The 21,800-nt window shown below is 36.6% G+C and overlaps 3 protein-coding genes across 3 annotated transcripts; all 3 read right to left on the reverse strand.

The window, feature by feature from the left end:
- Positions 1 to 3,083: 3,083 nt before the first annotated feature.
- On the reverse strand, positions 3,084 to 8,556 carry LOC121504306 (complement C1q-like protein 2). The gene is made up of 5 exons (XM_041779019.1): positions 8,454 to 8,556; positions 4,852 to 5,001; positions 4,360 to 4,446; positions 4,004 to 4,135; positions 3,084 to 3,419 (listed from the first exon to the last, which is right to left on the reverse strand). The coding sequence occupies exons 1-5, from the start codon at positions 8,554 to 8,556 to the stop codon at positions 3,139 to 3,141; spliced, it is 753 nt and encodes a 250-aa protein (XP_041634953.1). The 3' UTR covers positions 3,084 to 3,138.
- A 3,260-nt stretch (positions 8,557 to 11,816) lies between these two features.
- Positions 11,817 to 14,231, reverse strand: LOC121504307 (complement C1q-like protein 4). The gene is made up of 3 exons (XM_041779020.1): positions 14,042 to 14,231; positions 12,184 to 12,315; positions 11,817 to 12,097 (listed from the first exon to the last, which is right to left on the reverse strand). Exons 1-3 carry the CDS (start codon positions 14,229 to 14,231, stop codon positions 11,817 to 11,819), a joined length of 603 nt encoding a protein of 200 aa, XP_041634954.1.
- Positions 14,232 to 17,956: 3,725 nt separating this feature from the next.
- On the reverse strand, positions 17,957 to 21,430 carry LOC121504479 (complement C1q-like protein 4). The gene is made up of 3 exons (XM_041779280.1): positions 21,187 to 21,430; positions 19,796 to 19,927; positions 17,957 to 18,696 (listed from the first exon to the last, which is right to left on the reverse strand). The coding sequence occupies exons 1-3, from the start codon at positions 21,356 to 21,358 to the stop codon at positions 18,416 to 18,418; spliced, it is 585 nt and encodes a 194-aa protein (XP_041635214.1). The 5' UTR covers positions 21,359 to 21,430; the 3' UTR covers positions 17,957 to 18,415.
- Positions 21,431 to 21,800: the final 370 nt, after the last annotated feature.

A 21,800-nucleotide genomic window follows, 5' to 3' on the forward strand; every position in this document is an offset into this window, starting at 1 on the left:
CAAAGCAGACACTTTTTGTGGCCTTCCCCAGATCTGTGCCTTGCAACAATCCTGTCTCTGAGCTGAGGTTTTTGCTCTGATGTACACTGTCAGCTGTGAGGCCTCCTATAGAGAGGTGAATGTCTTTCCAAATGAATTTAATTCACCACAGGGGGACTCCAGTCAAGGTGCAGAAACATCTCAGCAGAGATCCAGAGAAATGGTAGGAAACTGTGCAAAATTTCAAGGGTCTGAATATTTATGTCAATGTGATATTTCAGTTTTTTATTCTTAATTAATTTGCAAAAAAAAAATTCTAAAAGCCACTGTGTCATCATGGAGTACAGTGTGAATAATGTGAATATCTTTTTGTCGACTTTAGCATCAGGAAACAACAAAACTGAAAAAAGGGAAAGGGGTCTGAATACTTTTTGAATGGACTGTACATAGTCAGCAGGAATTTAGTGTAAAATGTGAGATGTGGAATTATTGATTAAAAAAGAACTTGAAAAGGCAACATAGGTGATTTCAGAAAAGATTTATTTGAGAAAATGCAGGAAATGCTCATATTTAATAATTGATAAAAGTATTTTTATTCTACAGTCTGTCTAAGCTCTTACAAGAAAAATGATATATTTTGATAATTCTACTGTTTACATTTTAGAGTGAAACATTAATAGGCTTGAGCAAGGATAACCTATATAAAGAGCTGGCTCTTCTAAAAAAAAGAAAAAGTCATTTTAGAGATATAAGATAAAAGTTGTGACATTTCCATGATTGTCAGTCCTAATTAGTCCTCAAAACTAAGCTAAAATTAAATCACTGTCATTCACTGATCATTGTACAAAGAGTAAAAAAAAACATCTTTCCATCCTAGCCACAGGATTATCCTTTATAACACACCATAAACATGTTTTCATCATGTATTCATTCATTTGCATGCAATTTAACACTTAACACTGTGAATTTCCTATGTGAAAGCATTGCATTAGTTCACTAGTTCACTTGATTTTGTTTTTATTGCATAATCAACACAGCAAGAAGTACAGCCTATTTCCAGTTCTGTATTTTTTTTATTCAAATACACTTACAAAGTTTGTCATCTATATTCATGACATAACCATGTTGCAAACATTACAGACTGAGTAAAATTTTGAAAACAAAATATAGAATGAGGTCAGCGGTTTAATCTGGGATTTTGTATAGACCCATTTCTGATGTACACAGAAGTTAGCTCGCTTTACTTTCATTAGCTTTAGGTAAAGCCAACATAGCTAGGGTAGCTATTTAATTAACAATTCTACATAAGCCAATGTAGCAAAGTTAGCTTTAGCAATGTGAGCTTTGGCAAATTAAGCTTTCACACGTATTAATATCTATGTGTCAAGCAAACATTGAAAGCTAACTTAGCTACATAGATAATGTAGATATGTAGTTTATGTAGCTGCTTTGTGAGCTTAGCTTTAGCCTGCTAGCTGTTTAGCGCAGTTACCGTCGTATGTAGGTTACAGTTAACAGAGCTATGTAAACTATGCTTGCTGCGTTCAAAAGTTTTTATGGAGGACAAACTTTTCTTCTGTAATCAGACTGTTTACTCGGCTTTATTTAATGTTTTTATTTAGGTTTTGCAGGTCAGGTGTTTTATCTTACTCTTTTTTAAAACCAACTGAAAGTTTTAGCGTGTATTTCTATTCTGATAAATGCAGCGTCTCAGATAAAAGGTGAGAGTGGCCATCAGAAATGAATGGGCTGCAGTAAGACTGTCTTGACTTCTTTGAAGCTGGTTTTATGAGGATGAGTTCATTTTTAACAGCCATTTTAAATGTGACCTAATAGTTTCTATTAGATTCTAGAGAATCCATTTTCAAACTCTTTCAACAGAACGATAAGCAATAAGGAATTTATTCACTGGAAACCAAATGTTGTCAGTTGGTTCAGGGTTAACTCAAGGAAATCAAGTAGAGGGTGTTTGTCCTCTCCTCCATGGTTCCATGTGAAGCTCTGTCTGTTTATGATAACAGCAACCAGCTGTCAGTCAGCTTTGGATGACTGAAAGTGACTGACCTAACTCAACAAAGGTCCAGCCAACTGATGCTAGTACTCAACACCAGCGACATGTAACGCTCTAACTCATAAACTTTTTTCTATTTGGAAATATTTTGATGCCTGAAACACGTTCCAAAAAGTTTGGACAATGGCATGTTTACCAATGAATTAAAAAGAATTAAAATAAGAAGAGGATAGCGATGCATCAGAATCAGAGAGTAGAATAAGATATTGACATATTCATCCGGACTGAAAATCATTTTGAAACCAGTACTTTTTACTTCAACGTACATATTTCTAAACCAGAGTAACTGTGCTTTTACTTCAGTGTAATACTCGTGTACTATTTCCACCTCTGTTGACTACACCATAGGACAGAGCAAGAGAATGTTTCCACATCACATCCCAAAACAGCTGATGTACACAGAAAAAAAGCTGAAGTGTTAAATTATCAGTATTCAGATTTTAACATTCATCGAAGTTCTGCCCACTGTGATTTCAAATCCAAGGTGACGTGTGGGTGGGTTTTCCCACCATGCCCGTGGGCAGAGTGTTTGGTTGTGTTCCCTATTGTTCAGTGATCACTGCTGGGGTTCTTTTGTTCCCGGTGGATTGTTGTTGTTTTTGATGTGAGACACATTTGTAGTGTTGGACTTGAGACCACATAATCTGAGACCAAGACAAGACCAAGACTTTTGGGGATCGAGGCTGAGAAAAACACCAAGACCATAAAAATCGATTTTTTAAAACCATGACAAGGTTGATCAGTTCATGAGTATTCTTTCTTTAATTTTAATTTTCTTTTAAATATATAACTTCTTGTAAAAATAAGGGTTTTTTTGAATACCCACTGAGTTAGAGTTTGCACCTGTAACTGCAGGTTAATCCAAAGGAAGTATTGTGTGTATTTTTTAGCAGTGTGTTTTTGTTTGTTTGTTTTTTTTTTTGTGGGGGGGATCACACTTAAACTAGAAGCTCATTAATGGAAAACCCTACAATTGAATTGGCAATGCCATATAACAATAAATCACCAAAACAGTGTAGCGTTTTAAATTTTAAGTTTATTTTAAAGGTCATGTGAAAGGCAAAGATAATAGAGCCTTGTATTGATCCTTACATTGCAGTGATTAAATAACCACTGAATGTTGTAACGCAAGGATTTCCCCAAACATGTGTATTTGGTTCCATACGCATAAACACCTGATCTCCTTGTTGCAGTTGCAAGATCACAGCGTTTCCTCCATTATCAGCCTTATCAAAACTTGATGCATGATCGCTGCTGTCAACAATCTTTTGAGAGTTCTTGAAGAGTAAAAGAAATGCTCGATGTCTCCCGTCAGCATGATAAAAGAAGGTGAAGTAATATACACCTGCAACAGGAGCAGTGAAGATACCTGTAAAAGAAGAGAATATTAGAGCCTTGGTTGGAGATACAGCTCAAACCCCTTCCCTTAAAACAATAAAACAAGGTTAAAAGTGGCAAAAACGAGATAAGAGAGGTGGAAATTGGCAAAAATGTTAATAAAAAGGGTTGAAAAGGGGTTAATAGTGGCAAAAATGGGTTAACAGAGACAGCAATAGGTGGAAGGTGGTAAAAAAAAAAATAGGTAAATAGTGGCAGAAACAGAGAAAATGGTGGAAAAGCAGCAACTAAAAAGAGCACCCAACTGGTGAACAATGGCAAATAATTGTGGCAAAAAGTACAGGAAAAGTGGTCAAAAGAGGTTAAAAAGTGGCACAAATAGAAAATTTCCAAATCAGAAACCAATAATAGCTGAACACACTTTTCAGCTTTTGAATGTGGTGAGTGGTAGTCAGTATGCTATCGCAATGCAGCTGATCTAGCAACACAAAGTTTCATTATAAATGTTTCTGCCTCTGGAGAATTAGTTTCACATTTTAAAGAAGTTCAAGTCAAAGAAGTTAAAAGTAAGTCGCATGTGGTGCAAAAGCAAGAATGTAGGTTACTAGGCTCTACCTGTGGCTGAACTGTAGGCATTGCCGATGTTTGTAATCACTGTTCTGTAGATTAAAGTTGTGGCTGTGTTGAAAGGTCCGACCGCTGAGTCCGGTCCTCCGACTGCTGCGCTGAAAATCACCTTGGTTTGTTCTAATTGAAACAAGACATGACAGCAACAAATGTGAGATATTCCGATATTCCTGGATACATATATTGATAAAAGCCTGCACTGAAAAATAACATGAATTGAGCTTATTAGAATTGTGGAAACTCACTGCCATAGAAAATAACAACGCAATTATACAAGTAACAGCTAACTTATTTATAATAAGTGTTCATAAAAGGTGACAAGTTATTATCCACAATGACTTTACCTTTGTTTTTCAGTTCAAGAATCTGGTTCTCACTGTCTTGCAGCCTGGTTTCCACATCTCTGAGTTTTTCTGTCATGGCATCCAACTCTATCAGGTGATCACACATGTCAAAAAAGGATGATATTGTTTTAATAGGGTTAGAATCATCCTGGGCTGAAGTCAAGCCACAACAGAACAAAAAGAAACCAAACAGAATAGTGGAAGACCCAAAAATGAGTTTGACACTCCTGATCTACATAGTAGAGAGCAGTGAGTGTGTGTGTGTGTGGGGGGGGGGGGGGGGTGTACACCTGTAAGGAGTCCAGTCCAGCAGCTTTCTCACTAGCTTTGTATTACATAACAACATATTTGAGAATAAAGTCTGGAATCGTGATAACAGGATGTCAGCATCATTGCTTCTATGACACAGACACTGATTTCTGTCATTTACTTCAGAGAAATTCTTTGGTTTGCTTAAATAATCACACATAAAGGAAATAAACTTCACTTTACCTTTGTCCCGTTCTGTGATCTGGTTTTGATTCTTCCTCACTGTAGTTTTCAGGGCTTTGAGTTTCGCTGCCATGGCATCAAGCTCTCTCAGGAGCTCACACATGTCAGGATAGCATGGGTGTTTTTCCAGAGCGTTGCCTTCTTTCTGGGCTGAAATCACGCCACAGAACAGCAAGACAGCACACAGACGTATGCAGTTCATGATGGAAGTTGATTCAGTCACTCTGATGAGTTCTGTCTGTCTGCTTTTATATCATTTAATGAGGATGAGGTTTTTTTTTTTTTTTTCATTTTTAACAGCCATTATAATGTCATGCAATGAATCCATTGTCAAACTCTTTCAACAGAACATTAAGCAATAAGGAATTAATTCAACGGAAACCACATGTTATCATTTGTTTGTTAAGGGTTAACCCAAGAAAATTAAACAGATGATATTTGTCCTCTCCTCCAGGGTGTCATGTGAAGCTCTGTCTGTTTATGATAACAGCAACCAGCTATCAGTCATCAAATCTGACTGTGCCTTCATCCCGCTTAGTTGTTTTACCCTTCCACTTATTTAATAAATCAATGATGGTCAATATAATTTGTTTTTTTGGACAACAAAACTCTTTAATGTCGAAGTGAAACACATGTTGGCAGAGTAATGCCAATTAAACCAAAAAAATGTGAAACAAAATAAGTGATTGTGTAAATATTCACCCCCTTTAAAGTGACTGGCCTCATTCAACAGAGGTCCAGCCAACTGGTGCTGGTAGTCTCACAATTAGTGAAATGGGGATCACCTGAGTGCAGTTAATGTCTGTCAAGTGATTGTAGTATAAAGACACCTGTGTCTGGAAGGTCCAGTCACTGGTAAATCAGTAAAGCAAAGTCAGCAGATGGATACTTCTCCAAGCCTTTTTTATGCAGTCAATCCATATGGTACTTAAACAACCAGGGAATCTTAGTAGCATGAAGTTTAGGACATTAATTCAGACTATAAGAGAGGGATGGACCTTTGGTAGGCCCTACTTAAAAAGAGTAGCATGGTGCAACAAAAAAAATACATATAAAGTAGCTAATTTTTCAGCACTTTCCTCAAACTTATATAATGAACATTTTCATCAGCATTGTTACTGGAAGTGTGTTTTCTGAAAAACATGGACTCTCACTTTGATTACAATCTTATTCATCATTCATCAGAAGTTCCAAAACTTCTCTTCCTTGGAGCCTCCTCCATACTACTCCAAAAGTTGTGCTAGTAAAACGGGTCTAGTGCATCAAAAAGTTACGGTGAAAAAAAGCATGTGGTATACACGGAAAGTTAACCCTTAGTGCTCAAGCGGCACAGATCTGTGCCACAGGCACATCCCTTTCTAAATTGCTTGTTAACTTTGAACAGTAAGTTGTAGACCCTGACTTGTTTTTTCCTGTGAAAGCTCTGTGCTGTGCCTTTTTAAATATGTTATTACGGAAGCGGATTAGGGCCATTCTCAAAGGGGAAAATAATTTTGGACAAGTCAAGATTAAAGTCGAAATGACGAGAATTAAAGTTGAAATTTCGAGAAATTTCGAGAATAAAGTTTTTGCCACATAAACACACAGCGTCTGTGAGCCATTGTTAGTAAAAAAAAAGTTTCAACTTTTTTCTCGTCATTTCGACTTTAATCTCGAAATTTAGTTTGACTTTATTCTCGAAATTTCAACTTTATTCTCTTCATTTCGACTTTAATCTCAACTTGTCCAAAATTATTTTCTCCTTTGAAAATGGCCCTAATCTATATGTTATTGATGCATTCGTAGCTCCTACAGAAAATTTTCTAGTGAGCCCAGAACTTGGCTGATTTGCCAGGGTCTCTGAAGACAAAGTTGTCATAAATAAGAAGAAGTGACACAGTATAAAAACGTTGATAACTTTTGAACCATACGTCATAGACACTCTTTTTCTCCTCTGAAAGCTGACCGTTTTGTCGTTCGTTGGCTACTCTTGATGTCTCCGTAGCTCTTAAGGATGCCAATTCTGACTTTCAGGGTCTTTAAAGATTAAATCCACTGCATCACATCCAATAATAAGCATCTTTTTGACCATTTCTAGTCCATTTTCGATCATGTACGTTGGCTTTTTCGGTTGTTGAGGGCAATGTTTACATGCAGTGCATTGTGGGAGGGGCTGTCCACCAATAGCAGGATGTTCCATCTCTACTACTTAAAGGAATGGCACAAATGAATGTGACTGCAACAAAGTCTATGTACTTTTTTAAATATATGTAGATATTTTGAAAACCTTTAGTCACAGAATATTTATTTTTTTCCCTGTTTTGTCCCCTGATAACTGTGTTATCAGTAAAAAATCTTTGAGTTTCAAATTCCAATTTTTTCTTTCCCTTTTCTTTAGAGTCCTATAAGTTTTTATAATTCAAGTGACATTAGATATATTGTTAAAGTCCAGGTTTTCCTGAAAAAAAAGATGTACAGCTTGACTGTGCCACACAGAGTTGATGTTTTATAAGCTTTTAAAGATAAAAAGTCCAGACGAGACATGATGGTAAAAAAAAAAAAAAAAAAACAGCTGTGAGCTCTAATGGTTAAGGTGCTAGACAGCTTCTCAAACATCCATTAAAATGATAGTAAAATATCTACAATTACTCTGAATGTAATGGTAGTAAAAGCATGTCTTAGTACAAAAGTTCTGGTAGAAAAAAGCTGGTCTCATACACTGAAAGTTATGGTAGTAGACATGCATTTCATATATCCATTAGAATGACAGTAAAAAAAAAAAAAAAAAAAGAAATGTTAGGGTAGTAAAAGCATGTCTCATTCACCAAATATTCTGGTAGTAAAAGCATGTGAACTAAACATAAAGTTCTGGTAGTTAATCCGTCTCTGGAAATTGAAACGTTAGGGTAGTAAAACCGTGCATCATATACCAAGAGTTATGGTAGTAAAAGCGTTTCTACTCCAATGAAAGGTCTGGTATTAAAATCATGTCTCATACACCAAATGTTCTGGTTGTAAAAGCATGTGAACTAAACATAAAGTTATAGTAATAAACCTGTCTCTGGCAATGAAAACCCTAGGGTAGTAAAACCGTGTGTCACAAACCACAAGATATGGTAATAAAAGCGTTTCTACAACTCTGAAACTTCTAGTATTAAATTTGGGTCTAATACACCAAAAGTCTTGGTAGTAAAAGCATGTCTACTAAACATAAAGTTGTGGTAGAAAAACGTAGAAACTGAAAATTACAGGGTTGTGAAACAATGTGTCATAAACCAAGCATTATGGTTGGAAAAGCATGGGTACTACTCTGAAACTTACGGTAGTAAAAGCAAGTTTCTTACGCCAAATTCTGATGGTAGAAGCATGTTGTACACCTGGAAAATATTGGTGGAAGACAGCTTCTCATACATCCATTAAAATGACAGTAAAATAGTTACCATTATTGAATGAATGGAACAAAAAGCATGTCTCATAGTCCAAAAGTTCTAGTAGCAAAAGTTCCTCTCATACATCCATTGACATAAAAGTTAAAGTGTGTCCATTTATGCCTGTTTTTTTTTTTTTCCACTTGTTTTTGCAACTTTGAAACATCGCCAACAGCTCATTTTCTCTATCTGTACCTGGATAGTGTCTGTCTGCAGCACCAAAGGACTCCGAGAGTGACGTCTGTCTCGCTCTAGCAGCACCTGTCTCTGTCCTCTCCTGCTCTCTGGATCGCCTCATCATATTCTGTTTTATGGTTCATTCTCAGATGTTCAGTGGGGTTTGTGGTGTTGCCACAATACTTAACTGTCTTCCCACACACATCAAGTGCCGCATCCTTGCTGTGTACGACTGCGTTTATGTTTTGCCATAGCTGCCAACTAGACTGAGTGAGCAGTAGCGCACTATGAACCTGTTTTACAGAGCCATATTATACATGTGACTGGCAGGCGGAAGAAGTAGTTCCTCCCAACTGGGAATCATTACAGCAAGTTCATTCGTAGTATTTTTACTTTCCACCGTTTTCCTGTTGATGGTAAACTAAACATTTTCCCACATTTATTAAAATATCTATATTTTTATATGAGAATGGATTCTAGAACGTGAATCTCTGGTATCAGGGGGAATGATATTTCAGTATCGATCCGCACATGACTAGTTTTCATTTTATTTCACAGCTGCAAGACAGGCTGAAGGAGAATGGACTGAGTGAAGTCAACCTAAAGAGGAGAGAGCATTCAGATGGCAAAGTGTTCTACAAGGAGGAGCAATATCCAACAAAAAAACAAGAAGAAAAGACAAAGCTGTAAAAATGTGTAGTTTAATTCTCCGCATTAAATGTTTAATTAGTCAGATGTATACATATAATCATACTATAAAGTTATTCTAACACTGGAAAGATCAGAAATCTAAACCTACTAGAAAGACAGACTATTCTGACAGCTGGATTACAAACTGTTCCATGATAGATGTCCAGTAGAAATAGAAATGCATTGTTACAATAGGGTATCTCCTTAAAAAACTGAATTGACACAAAAATGTCATTTTAACTAGATTATTTAGACATTGTCATATTGTTTGTAATCATATACAGCAATCCATAATTGTTCTATAAAAACTCCCATATTAAAAAAAAAGAAAGCATAGATCGTAACAAGAAAACAACAGCTTGTTGGATGTGATTTGATTATAAAATGTTTAATTTTAATTTGTAATAATAAAGTACTGTGTGTGTATATATATGTATATATATATACACAGTATATACAGTGTGAATGGACACATTAACCAAATCATTTGGAAAGTAATGCCAGACTTTAGACATGATGTGGAGAAATGTAAGGATGTCATGGAATAAAGAAGAAGGGATTGAAATAATTTTAAGGGGAAAATAAAGGCGTAAATTGTAAATTAAAAAACTGGCAGAAAAAAAGTGGTGGAAAGTAGTTACAGAGTGTCAAAAATGGGTTCAAGGAAGCAAAAGTGGGATTAAAGTGGTGAAAAAAAGGATTTGAAGAGGGCAAGTAAGGGTCAAAATGGGTGAAAAGCGGTTGAAAAGTAGCAAACAGGTTTTTGGTGTTTACAAGGGTCAAAAAGTGGCAATAATTGATAGAAAAAAGTTGCAGTGGTTTACAGAGGCTATAATGGGCAAAAGGTGGAAAATCTTGGCAAACACAGGAGATTAAAGTTTTGGAAAATAGGGTTAAAAGTAATAAAAATAGGTTTAAAATTGGCTAAAAGATGCAAAAATCGGGTCTGTCAATGCTGTCAAAAGCTGGTTCAAATAAGCAAAAATTGGGATAACAGTGTCGAAAAGGGCAAAGGAGGGTAAAAATGGGTGAAAAGCAGTTAAAATGTAGCAAACAGGTTCAACCCATTAAAGCCTGAAAACACAAATTATAGCTAGAAAATTTTAACTTTTTAGAACTGAAATGTTTATTTCACTTTCTACTGAAATCCAAAAAATGTAAATTTCCATAAAATTTAACATTTACATTTTTGTATTTCATTTGGTACACTAGGTGTTTTTGGTAACTGATAATCCACTTGAGGGTATTTTTATCTTTTATCAGATTGTATTTAGAAGGTTTTTTGGGGGGGGGGGGTTTGCAATTTTTGATCATATCGATTAGATAGAGGTATTATAAAAGTATGTATCAAATATGATACAACAGGCTTTAAGGGCTCAAGGTGTCAAAAAGGGGCGAAATGGGTTGCAAAATGAAGAGTTGCTATAATGGGTTAGAGAGGAATTAACAGGCAAAAATGGCAAAATAGTGGGAAATACAGGAGACTAAAGATGTGAAATGGGGTTAAAAGTCATACAAAAAAATATTCATTTTGCTCAGATGTGGAAAAATTGGGCAAAATGGGTGGAGACAGTGGTGAAGAGGGCTTTAAAAGTGGCACGAATAAGTCATTTGAACACCAGAACCATAGCTTGACACACGTTTAAGGCCCAACACGAGGTAAATATTAGGCCGACACTAGCACTTATGCTACTGGTCCAGCACACATGCATTGATAATAAGCCAGAAGGGCTCAATCACTGTTTTTTAGGGCCTGGCCAATTCTGTAGGCAGGCGTGTGTGTGAGATAAATGTTTGTCCACGTTAGAATTTACAGCATTTACAGCAGTACCTGTACATGACCTGTAACCAGTGTAAGCAGGGCTCAGAGAGGAGCCAGAGAGGAGACATAAGTGAATAAGAAGAAATTAATTCAGCCACACAGAGAGAAGTCATGGTCATTAAAGGCTGCCCCAGAAAACAGCAGACGGGTCTCAAAACCACATTTTGAATGTCTTGGTCTTGTCTCGATCTCAGACTGGCCGGACTCTTGATTATCCATCAAGACTGGTCAAGACCAGCACTGATCTGCTGTTCTTTAACTTCATTAATGTGATAATAAGGAGAAGAACTTGCTAAAACAACAAATAGCTAGACTCTTCAGTGGCTTTAAAATACATATGAGGATTTATTTTTTACAAGAAGTTGAACAAATAGTTAAGATTTGAGATTTTTACATGTTGTACTTTGAAAGGGTTGCAGACACTGTTTTTATCTGTCAAGTTTATTCAAAAGAAAACTACAGTTAAAGAGAGACTGCTCTTTAACTGTTCCACCTTGTCATGTTTTTATTATAGATTTTTATGGTCTAGGTCTTAGTCTCGGTCTTGACTCAGTCTCGACCTCCAAAAGTCTTGGCCTTGTCTTGGTCTTGTGCAGTCTGGTCTCAGGCAAGTTTTAGTCTTGGATAGTGTGGTCTTGAGAACAAAACTATCTCACATTAACATATTAGCATTTTAGTGTGTTATTTAACACATTACTGTCACATTGCTTTAACACGACATGGAATAACACACACAAATATCCAACATGCTTTAAAACGTTTTCCTTTTGCTTTACCACTCAAATATTCATGTTATTTTTTTCAAGAAATTTTGAAAGATAGTAGCGATAGATACATTTATGTAAGGCAGAATGACAGAGTTTTGAATCTCACATTTGAGTGACCAAAAATCCACTGAAAGTTGTATGGTGGTCTGATCCCCAAACATACTTATTTGCAGCCAAACGCACGTACACATGGTCTCCTGGTTGCAGCTGCAGAAACACAGAGTTTCCTCCAGTATCATTACGATCAGGGCTTGATCCATGTTCACTTGTCACAACCATCAGCTGGGAGTTCTTGTAGATCGACAGATGTACTCCATGTGTCGGTCCAGTATGATAGAAAATGTTGAAGTAGTAGACACCTGAAACAGGTGCAGTGAAGATACCTGTGGAAACAACAGATGAGAGACTTTCAAGGTTTCAGAGTTTCACACAGAGATCAGATTCATGAGCACAGACTGTGAAGTTATACCTGTGGCTTCATTGTAGGCGTTACCGATGTTCACAATCACCCTTCTGTAGATTAGTGTTCTATCTGTGTTGAAAGGTCCAATGCTAAAGTCTCCTTCTCCAATTCCTGCACTGAAAATCACCTTGGTTCCTTCTGTTAGAGGAAAAAAAAACAATAGGACTGATTTGTAAATAAGTAATTAAAAAATTTTAACTCATCTGATAAAATGACAGCATGTGGAGTTTTGTTACTTATGAAGGCATTCTGTTTTTCCTCACATTCTTTGTGTCGTTTAGAGACACCTAGTGGTGTAAACATGTACTGTGCTTGCTGTTGAAAGCACATGCAGCAGTTTCCAACCACTTTTCAACCTTTTCTCTGTGAGTACTATTGTGTTTATGTCATGTACCTTTCCACTGCTGTGTCGATTTTGTAAAGGCTTTTTTTCGTTTTATGTTCTTTTGTGCAGAATTGTTAAAGATGCTAACCATGATTAGCATTTGCCATTTAAAAACAATGTAAACATTAGCTTAGATGCTAGCTAGGCCTGGATGGCTCTTATTTAAGGTTGTTTACTTTGTTATGTGACAGCTACGGACGATATTGAGTTATTTTACAATGTATATGTTACATGAGCACTTTGTGAAGAAACTATTTCCCATTTTTTTAGTATTACAAAATATACAAAGAATCCAGCCCTTAACACAGCTCCAGTTTGTTGGGTCTTTTTTCTACAGATGTTTGCTGTTAAGCAAGAGCAGAATACATTCATTTTAAAAGAATTGTTTTGTTAGTGTAACCCGTGCGTGTGTGTGCGTGTCCTCTGCATTGTGTTCTGACTTGTACAGACCACTCAGGAAACAGCACGATGGTTCTGGTTCTTTATTGTATTCATAGACAAAAAAATAGAAAAATCCTCAGTGTGTTTCTCGTCTGCAGCAAACATCTCGCTCCGATCATGCTGGCAACAGCTTTTTATCAGTATTTCTTATTTGACAAAAATATATAACTGAAATAAAATGTACATATTTTAGGCTTTTAAATTAACATTGACACAAGAACCATCAATCACAGTTTTTAAGATATTTTAAGGAAAAAATACCTATGAAATAAATAATAATGATACCAAATTATTTATAATTTGAAGCCAAAACCCTATATATTTTTTTAAAACTATTTAAACATTGAAATAACACTTAAATAACACATGCATTTATATGCATTTAAGCCTACTTTAGCATCTCTGAATACAAACATTATACAAGTGCAGCTGCTTCAACACAAAATATTATCTCATTTTAACAGCTTAATATCATTATTAAAACACAGAAAAAATGTCTCTATACCTGTATTCATAGACAAAAAATACTAAAATCCTCAGTGTTTCTCGTCTGCAGCACACATCTCCCTGATAAACGGGAGTTTCCCACCTAGCATGAAAGCTGCTGCATCCCACTAGCATTAGCCCTTACTTTCAGAACTGAACTCGTTATAACCTCAGTTAGCAACCTCACAAAGTTTCAAAACTGGCACAGAATAAACCAAACTTTATACAAAACTTAACGCAGCAGTTTTAAGGCATGTAAACCACAAATAACAGCGTTGCTGAATGTTTACCTACCTCCGATCATGCCGGCAACATCTTTGATCAGAGCGTGCGCCGCACGTGCATGTAACGCGTGCACGTATCGGCGTCTCTAAGCATACAAACACGCACTGAGGCTCCAAAACACAGGCAGGAGAAAAGAAAATAACTTAACATAGGACCAGATGTGAGTGTTTTGGTGAAATGTATTAGCTGCAACTTTATCATCTGCTACATTAGCGGTAAGCCCATTTGCTGATGCAAAATTGATCAGAATATAATGCAACTTTGTACCTTTGTTCTTTAGGTCAAGAATCTGGTTTTCACTGATGGTCAGTCTTTTTTCACTGTCCCGTAGCCTGGCCTCACTGTCCCGTAGCCTGGTCTCACTGTCCCGTAGCCTGGCCTCACTGTCCTCCAGCCTCCTTTCCATGGCTTTTACTTTTTCTGTCATGGCACCAAAGTCTCTCAGGAGATCACACATATCTGGAAAGCATGATCTTGTTTCAATAGCGTTGGTATCATCCTGGGCTGAAGTCATTCCACTAAACAGCAAAAAGAAACCCCACAAAACGACAGAAGTCATCACTGAAGTTGATTCAAGAACAGCTCACCTGAACAATAATGGAAATGATCCCTTCTTCTTGGTTATATTCATGACTTTATGACAACCTGTTAATATTAAACAGGCCATCTGTAACATGATTTAATAGGTCAGAGTGTTATCAAGCTTTTAAGATAACGCTCAAGGAACACAGTAAGAAAATACTGGGACATTTACTGGAAGTCTTTATGAAACTTTAAAACCTGCAGTATAAAACCTCAAATGCAGCAGACACTTTTTGTGGCCTTCTCCAGATATGGGCCTTTCAACAATCCCGTCTCTGAGCTGAGGTTTTTGCTCTGATGTGCACTGTCAGCTGTGAGGCCTTCTATAGAGAGGCAGATCAGACCTGCACAATGGTCAGGAGGAATTTTGGACCATTCCTCTTTACAAAACTGTTTCAGTTCAGCAGTATTCTTGGGATGTCTGGTGTGAATCGCTCTCTTGAGGTCATGCCTTCTCTCATGGAGAAGTCATTAGCCTAGGGGTTTACATACTTTTTCCACCCTGCACTGTGAATGTTTACATGTTTTGTTCAATAAAAACATGAAAACATATCATTTTTTGTGCAGTATTAGTTTAAGCAGACAGTTTTTGTCTATTGTTGTGACTTAGATGAAGATCAGAACACAATTTATGACCAATTTATGCAGAAATCCAAAGAATCCCAAAGGGTTCACATACTTTTTCTTGCAACTGTACAAAGAGTTAGAAAAAACATTTTTCCATCCTAGCCACAGGATTATCCTTTATAACACACTATAAACACGTATTCATCATGTATTCATTTATTTGCATGAGCTACAACACTTAACACTGTGAATTTCCTATGTGAAAGCATAGCATTAGTTCACAAGTTCTCTTGATTTTATATTGCATAATCAACACAGCAGGAAGTGCTGTAATTTGCAAGTACAGCCTTAATAATGTGTCATACATTTTCAACAGTTCTGGACTGCATGTTGGTCAGTCTGGTGTACTCTTTTATTGTAAAGCCATGATGTTGTTACTTGTGCAGAATGTGGCTTGGTATTTTCGTGCTCAAATAAACAGGGATATCCCTGAAAAAGACACTTGGATGGAAGCAAATGTTGCTCCAAAACCTCCATGTGCTAAAAGTGCTTCAAGTTACTCATGCCATGGGCAACGATACACCCCCACGCTGTCACAGATGCTGCCTTTTGACCTCTGCATTGATAATATAGATGTTTCTTTTCCTCTTCAGATATCAATGGCCATTATTTCTAAAACCAATCTGAAATGTGACTCATCAGACTACAGCACTCTTTTCCACCAGTCTTGGGCCCTGAGAAGATGCAGCATGTCTGGATGTTGATATTTGGCTTTCACTTTTCATGGTAGAATCTTAACATACATTTGTAGGTGCAGTGACCAGCTGTGATAGCCAGTGTTGGGAGTAAAGCATTACAGTAACTCAGTTACTTTTTATGGTAACTAGTAGTGTAACGCATTTCTTTTTAAAATCACTAACGCAGTTACAATAACTGAGAATTTAAATCCCACATTACTTGTTACTTTTACAGCCGACCACTCGTTGATAAAGGTTAGAAAACATCCGGTTCGACGGAAAACGTGACGGGACTGTAAGGACATCAGCATTCTGTGGGATAAAAGCGCTTCTAGAGCCTTTAGATAAAGCAACGAGCAATAAGAAAATAATCAAACATTCAGTGGAAACAAAATCAAATTAAATTAAATATTTTAATTAAATTAATTAAAAAATTAGTCAGAAGTTAGTGTGAGGCTGAGAGGATGATCTGAAAAGGCACGCCATGTTTCCATATCTTTATTGACCTCTTTAATAGCACAACACTAATGAATTAAAAGAATTAAAATAAGAAGAGGATAGCGAGGCATCAGAATTTAGAGAGTAGAATAAGATATTGACATATTCATCAGGACTGAAAATCATTTTGAAACCAGTACTTTTACTTCAATGTATTTCTTAACCAGAGTAATCGTGTTTTTACTTGACTGTTATACTCGTGTACTATTTCCACCTCTGTTGACTACACAGTAGGACAGAGCAAGAGAATGTTTCCATATCACATCCCAAAACAGCTGATGTACACAGAAAAAGCTGAAGTGTTGAATTATTAGTGTTCAGATTTTAACATTTACAGAAGTTCTGCCCACTGTGATTTCAAATCTGAAGTGACGTGTGGGTAGGTTTTCCCACCATGCCCTTGGGCAGAGTGTTTAGTTGTGTTCCCAGTTGTTCAGTGATCACTGCTAAGGTTCTTTTGTTCCCGGTGGATTGTTGTTTTTGGTGTGAGACACATTTGTAGTGTTAGACTCAAGACAAGACCATAAAAAGTCATGTGACCATGATTGCTTTTAGAGCATTCTCTCTTAAATTTTAGTTTTCTTTTTATTAATGTGACAGATAAAAAAAAAAAAAACAAATTTGTTCAACTCCTTGTAAATATGTTTTTTTTTAATATCTGAAAATGACCAAAAAAATCATTTTTTTTAAAAACCATGACGAAGTTAAACAGTTCATGAGCATTCTCTCTTTAGTTTAAGTTTTCTTTTAAATAAATCTGACAGATAAAAACAAGGTCTCTGCAACTCTTTCAAAGCACAACATGCCAAAATCTCAAATCTTAACAAATTTGTTCAACTAACTTGAAAAAAAGTGTTTTTTTTTTTTTCTCTTTTTTTTTTTTTAGATATCTGAAAATGAGATGTTCATTTAGATTTGTCTGGTGAATGAGGCCTAAAATACGTGTTCAGAGGTATTTCTGACTAGAAATCTGATGGACTGATGTCTGAGTTTTTGCAGGTGTAGCTATTTGTTGTTTTAGCAAATGCTGCTCCTTATTATCACATTAATGAAGTCAAAGAATAACAGATCAGTGCTGGTCTTCACCGGTCTTGATGGAAAATTCAGAGTCCGGCCAGCCCGAGACAAGACCGAGTAAAAATGCTCTTGAGTCTGAGATGATTACTCTGCAATTTGTAGTTGTATAATTCAGGAAGTTCTTGTGTAATGCAGAAAGGGTAACTCAAACTTATGATATCGGGTATCATATAATATCTTTTATTGCCTAGTTTATGTAACTCTCAGACAGAGTACACTGCCACGTGTAGAACTTTCTTTTGTTTGTCACACTGTTTATAAGCTTTTGTCATCCTGCAATAAATCGAAGAGAATCAAGGAAACATGCACTCGTTTGTCAGTCATCTTTCTCCCACTGATCATGAGACGTTGGCGTAACCAACACTCGCATGCGGGACCCTACATAGGCATGGCTGATACTTGAGAGTTATCTGGCTAGTTTTCAGTTAAAGCATGAGACAAGAACAAGACATTCAAAATGTGGTCTTGAGACCAGTCTCAAGACCAAGACCATTCTTGAGCACTACAACACTATATATTTGCACCATGATGTATAGTGCATATTTTTTATCAGTATTTGTGTGTGTGTGTGTGTGTGTGTGTGTGGGTGGGTGGGGGTGTGTGTGTGTGTGTGTTCATTATCAGAAAATCCCACTAAAACTAGAAGCTTGTTACTGGAAAAGCCTACGATGTAATTGGCAATGCCATATAACAATAAAGACACCAAAACAGTGTTTTCAATTTCAAGTTTATTTGAAAAGTCATGTGAAAGGCAAAGATAATTACCCTAAAAAACCATTTAGGTATCATCTCATAGGACCATGATTGCTTTTATCACGTTTCAGAAAAATCTGGCTGATATGTTTGAGGATTAGTTGTACTCATTCAAGGTTTTGCATTAGAGGCATTCAGTAAAAAATGATGACAAAGTTTATGAAATGTTGGATCACCATCTAAGATTGTGCTTTTATTTTGGCAACATGAGTAAACTCTGAAATCAATCAGTGTACAGGGGCAGAAAATTCTGCCTTTTTAGTTTCACTATAAACAACATTGTGATATTAAGAACAGAATAAAGAGGTGATAAAAGAGGCAAACCAGTATTGGAGTTTGTATTCAACCATCAACAGCGTCCTTTTTAATGGACTTTTCAAATAAAATTATAGGTACATTTGTGAAGGGGAGAACTTTTTATGGATCCTTACATTGCAGTGATTAAATAACCACTGAAAGTTGTAACATAACTATTTCCCCAAACATGTGTATTTTGTTCCATTTGCATAAACACCTGATCTCCTTGTTGCAGTTGCAAGATCACGGCGTTTCCTCCATTATCAGCCCCATCAGCACTTGATGGATGATCGCTGCTGTCGACAATCTTTTGAGAGTTCTTGTAGAGTGCAAGAAATGATCGATGTTCCCCTCCAGCATGATAAAAGAAAGTGAAGTAATATACACCTGCTACAGGAGCAGTGAAGATACCTGTAAAATAAAAGATAAGAGCCTTGGTTGGAGATTCAGCTCAATAACATACACACATTATACATATATATGCAAAAATGCTCAGAAAAAGTGTTACAGCAGGGTTTGTGGTGGCAAAAAATAGGTTAACAGAGACTAAAAGCGGTGGAAAGGGTTTAAAAAGCTGCAAAATGGCCTAAAAGTGGCCAAAAGGGCAGTAAAGGTAGTAAAATAGGATTAAAAACAGTAAAAAAAAAACTTAAAAGAGGCTAAAAAAGGCGATAAAAGCACACAACTGATGAAAAATGGCTAATCATAGTGGCAAAAAGTTGTTAAAAGGGGTTTAAAAGTTGCAAAAATAAGTTATTTTCACATCAGAAACCAACAATAGTTAACACACGTTTCCACTCTAAAATGTAGTAACTTGTATTCAATATGCTCGCGGCAAATTCTACTGATCCAAAACACATTCATTGATTAATATCAATAAATCACAACTAGGGAGAGCCCATTCCAGGACCCCGACCAACCTCACTTACTTCCTGATTATAAAGTTTTTTTCAGTCAGTTGTGTGTTTTTTGTTACATAAATGGCTACATAGTTCAAGTATTTCTCCTGTTTTATTACAGAGTTGCAGTAGATATAAACAAATACTAATAAAGCTTTAATCTAAGCCCAGGTTTCTATCTCACTATAAATGTGTGGCAGTTCTATGTGGACTGTTGCCTCACAGCTTACACCAGATGTCATTCTTATCATTTTCCCACACTCCTCAAACGTTTTGAGTGAGCCACTGCCAGTGAATTACATCACCATAGTCCATAACTTTCAACAACTCTCTGTCTATAACATGGAAGAAAACTGGATTTGTTTTTGCTTCGAGGACCTACTTTCTGTCACACCTTTAAGACAAGAGTGTTCATGTGGTTTTTAGGCCCAATCAGGCCGTGGCATTCAGTCAGTGACTCTTTTAATTTTAGAGCCATGAACTGGATAACAGCAAAGTTTCATCATAAATGTTTCTGGCTCTGGAGAATTAGTTTAATTTACATTCTGAAATAGCTTAAAAACTAAGTTGCATGTGGTGCAAAAGCAAGAGTGTAGGTTACTAGGCTCTACCTGTGGCTGAACTGTAGGCGTTGCCGATGTTTGTAAACACTGTTTTGTAGATTAAAGTTGTGGCTGTGTTGACAGGTCCGACTGCAGAGTTCGGTCCTCCGACTGCTGCGCTGAAAATCACCTTGGTTTGTTCTGTTTGAAAGAAGACATAACAGCAACAAATGTGAGATATTTCTCTATTCCTGAATACATTTCAGTGTTGTTTGTTTTTAATTTAAAAAGCCTGCACTGAAAAATCAGTTGAACTCATTGAAAAATGTGAAAACTCATTGCCTTAAACGTAACAATGGAATAAAACCTGACATTTGTGAGTTCAAATAACTTATTCTTAATGAGCTGCCATTACACTTAGTTAATATTTATGAGGAATAAATATTGATGCTATGTTAAGTGCAAGGTTGCCCATAAGGGGGGATAAAGGGGAGAGCTTTCTAGGACCGAGCCAAATTAGGGGTGCTATGGAGGTCCCCAAAATCACGGTCCACTGTAAAGATGAACTGTGATAGCCATATTTTTTTACCTAGATAATAATCAATCTTATCAAAGCAAAAAAAAAAAAAAATATATATATATATATGTATATGCTGTAGTACAAATATAGCCTTGGGCTTTATAGCCTAATGTGTCGCTCTGTGGTGCTGACCAAGGGCTGATTTGAAAGACAATTTCAAGATAGATCTTACTGAATCTAGTGGTGGGAGTTTCAATACTAAAGTATCGATATATCGATATTAACAAAGTACTCTTTTGGTATCGATTACTCCAACAAAGTATCATTACCAAATGAGTGCTTTAAAATACGTCTTGCCACCTCTTCTCCTCAAGTGCTTCCGCCTCTCTCCTCCAGACTGTGTTGCCTTCACTGCTTGTCTGGGTCTTGTGACTGGAGACCAATTAGACATGTCTGCCCTACTGTACCATGTGACTCCAACATCTGACTGGGGGAGAAGAGGTGGCAAGACATAATTTAAAGTATTTGTTTGGTATTGATATTTTATTAGAGTGGTCGATATCCAAAATGTACATTGTAAGTAGCGATATATTGATAGTTTAGTATCGATACCCCCACCACTACATCAAGGACATGTATCAAATACTTGCAAAGATACCATCAAACTTTTTTCACTGACTTCTTTTTGTATCTTAAATACATAATAACTAAATAGTATGTAGCGTGCATCCTCATATAATGGAATAAAAGTTTTTCTTAGCCAGAGTCTCTGAGTTTTTAACTTGAAATGTTTAACAGCTGTTTGTGCACTGGTGCATTTTTATTATTTTCACCCCTACTCCTAAAACAGCATGAGTCCACCAGTCAGCTGAAGGAACATGCTATAGAAACATTTGAAGTCACAGTTTTGGATGAAGACACTGATAAAACTTGAGTTTACCTTTGTTCTTGAGCTCCAGGATCTGGGCCTCCACAGTGCTGAGTTTCTCTGACATGGCACCAAACTGTTTCAGGAGATCACACATGTCAGGACTACATCCCTCCACTACAGTCTCGATGGTGACATCCTGGGCTAAAGCGGCGCCGCAGAAGAGCAAAACGAGCCACATCATGATGAAATGAAGAGTCTCGGTTATCTGCTGTTGCTGATGATGATGATTTGATTCTTTCGGCTGCTGGACTTATATTTATTTGTTACCTGTAAATTTTTAACATCCTCTTTGAATCAAGGAAGATTATGTAAGATAAAATCAATGCTAGATCTGTTTACAGGCTCTGAGTTAACCTTTGATAGAGCAGAGAAATATTCATGTGTGCTTCATTAATCTTCTTCCTAGAAATCTTGTTGTAAATCCTGTCATGAATGAAATAATTCTTAAAGACACTACAGCTTATAATAATATAAGAGCTGCTACTAATGACCTTGTCTACACAGAAATGAACCAAAGAAACATCAACAACATATAGAAACATCCAGTCTCTGAGCAAACCAGGATCCAGTTCCCAGCAATGACATAACAGTCAATTCAACAGTCATGTCCTCAAGTGATCCCA

The sequence above is a fragment of the Cheilinus undulatus genome, linkage group 22 (assembly GCF_018320785.1).
Source record: "Cheilinus undulatus linkage group 22, ASM1832078v1, whole genome shotgun sequence".
Taxonomy (NCBI): domain Eukaryota; kingdom Metazoa; phylum Chordata; class Actinopteri; order Labriformes; family Labridae; genus Cheilinus; species Cheilinus undulatus.

What these genes read in the sequence shown, in the direction of transcription:
- LOC121504479 (XM_041779280.1), bottom strand. Translation starts at nt 21,358, where the DNA reads ATGATGTGGCTCGTTTTGCTCTTCTGCGGCGCCGCTTTAGCCCAGGAT. An exon ending in CCTGGAGCTCAAGAACAAAG is followed by an intron (nt 19,928 to 21,186) that starts GTAAACTCAAGT and finishes TCTTTCAAACAG; the next exon opens with AACAAACCAAGGTGATTTTC. An exon ending in CGCCTACAGTTCAGCCACAG is followed by an intron (nt 18,697 to 19,795) that starts GTAGAGCCTAGT and finishes TTTATTTTACAG; the next exon opens with GTATCTTCACTGCTCCTGTA.
- LOC121504307 (XM_041779020.1), bottom strand. Translation starts at nt 14,231, where the DNA reads ATGTGTGATCTCCTGAGAGACTTTGGTGCCATGACAGAAAAAGTAAAA. An exon ending in TCTTGACCTAAAGAACAAAG is followed by an intron (nt 12,316 to 14,041) that starts GTACAAAGTTGC and finishes TTCCTCTAACAG; the next exon opens with AAGGAACCAAGGTGATTTTC. An exon ending in CGCCTACAATGAAGCCACAG is followed by an intron (nt 12,098 to 12,183) that starts GTATAACTTCAC and finishes TTGTTTCCACAG; the next exon opens with GTATCTTCACTGCACCTGTT.
- LOC121504306 (XM_041779019.1), bottom strand. Translation starts at nt 8,556, where the DNA reads ATGAGGCGATCCAGAGAGCAGGAGAGGACAGAGACAGGTGCTGCTAGA. An exon ending in TGCAGACAGACACTATCCAG is followed by an intron (nt 5,002 to 8,453) that starts GTACAGATAGAG and finishes GCGTGATTTCAG; the next exon opens with CCCAGAAAGAAGGCAACGCT. An exon ending in TCTTGAACTGAAAAACAAAG is followed by an intron (nt 4,136 to 4,359) that starts GTAAAGTCATTG and finishes TGTTTCAATTAG; the next exon opens with AACAAACCAAGGTGATTTTC.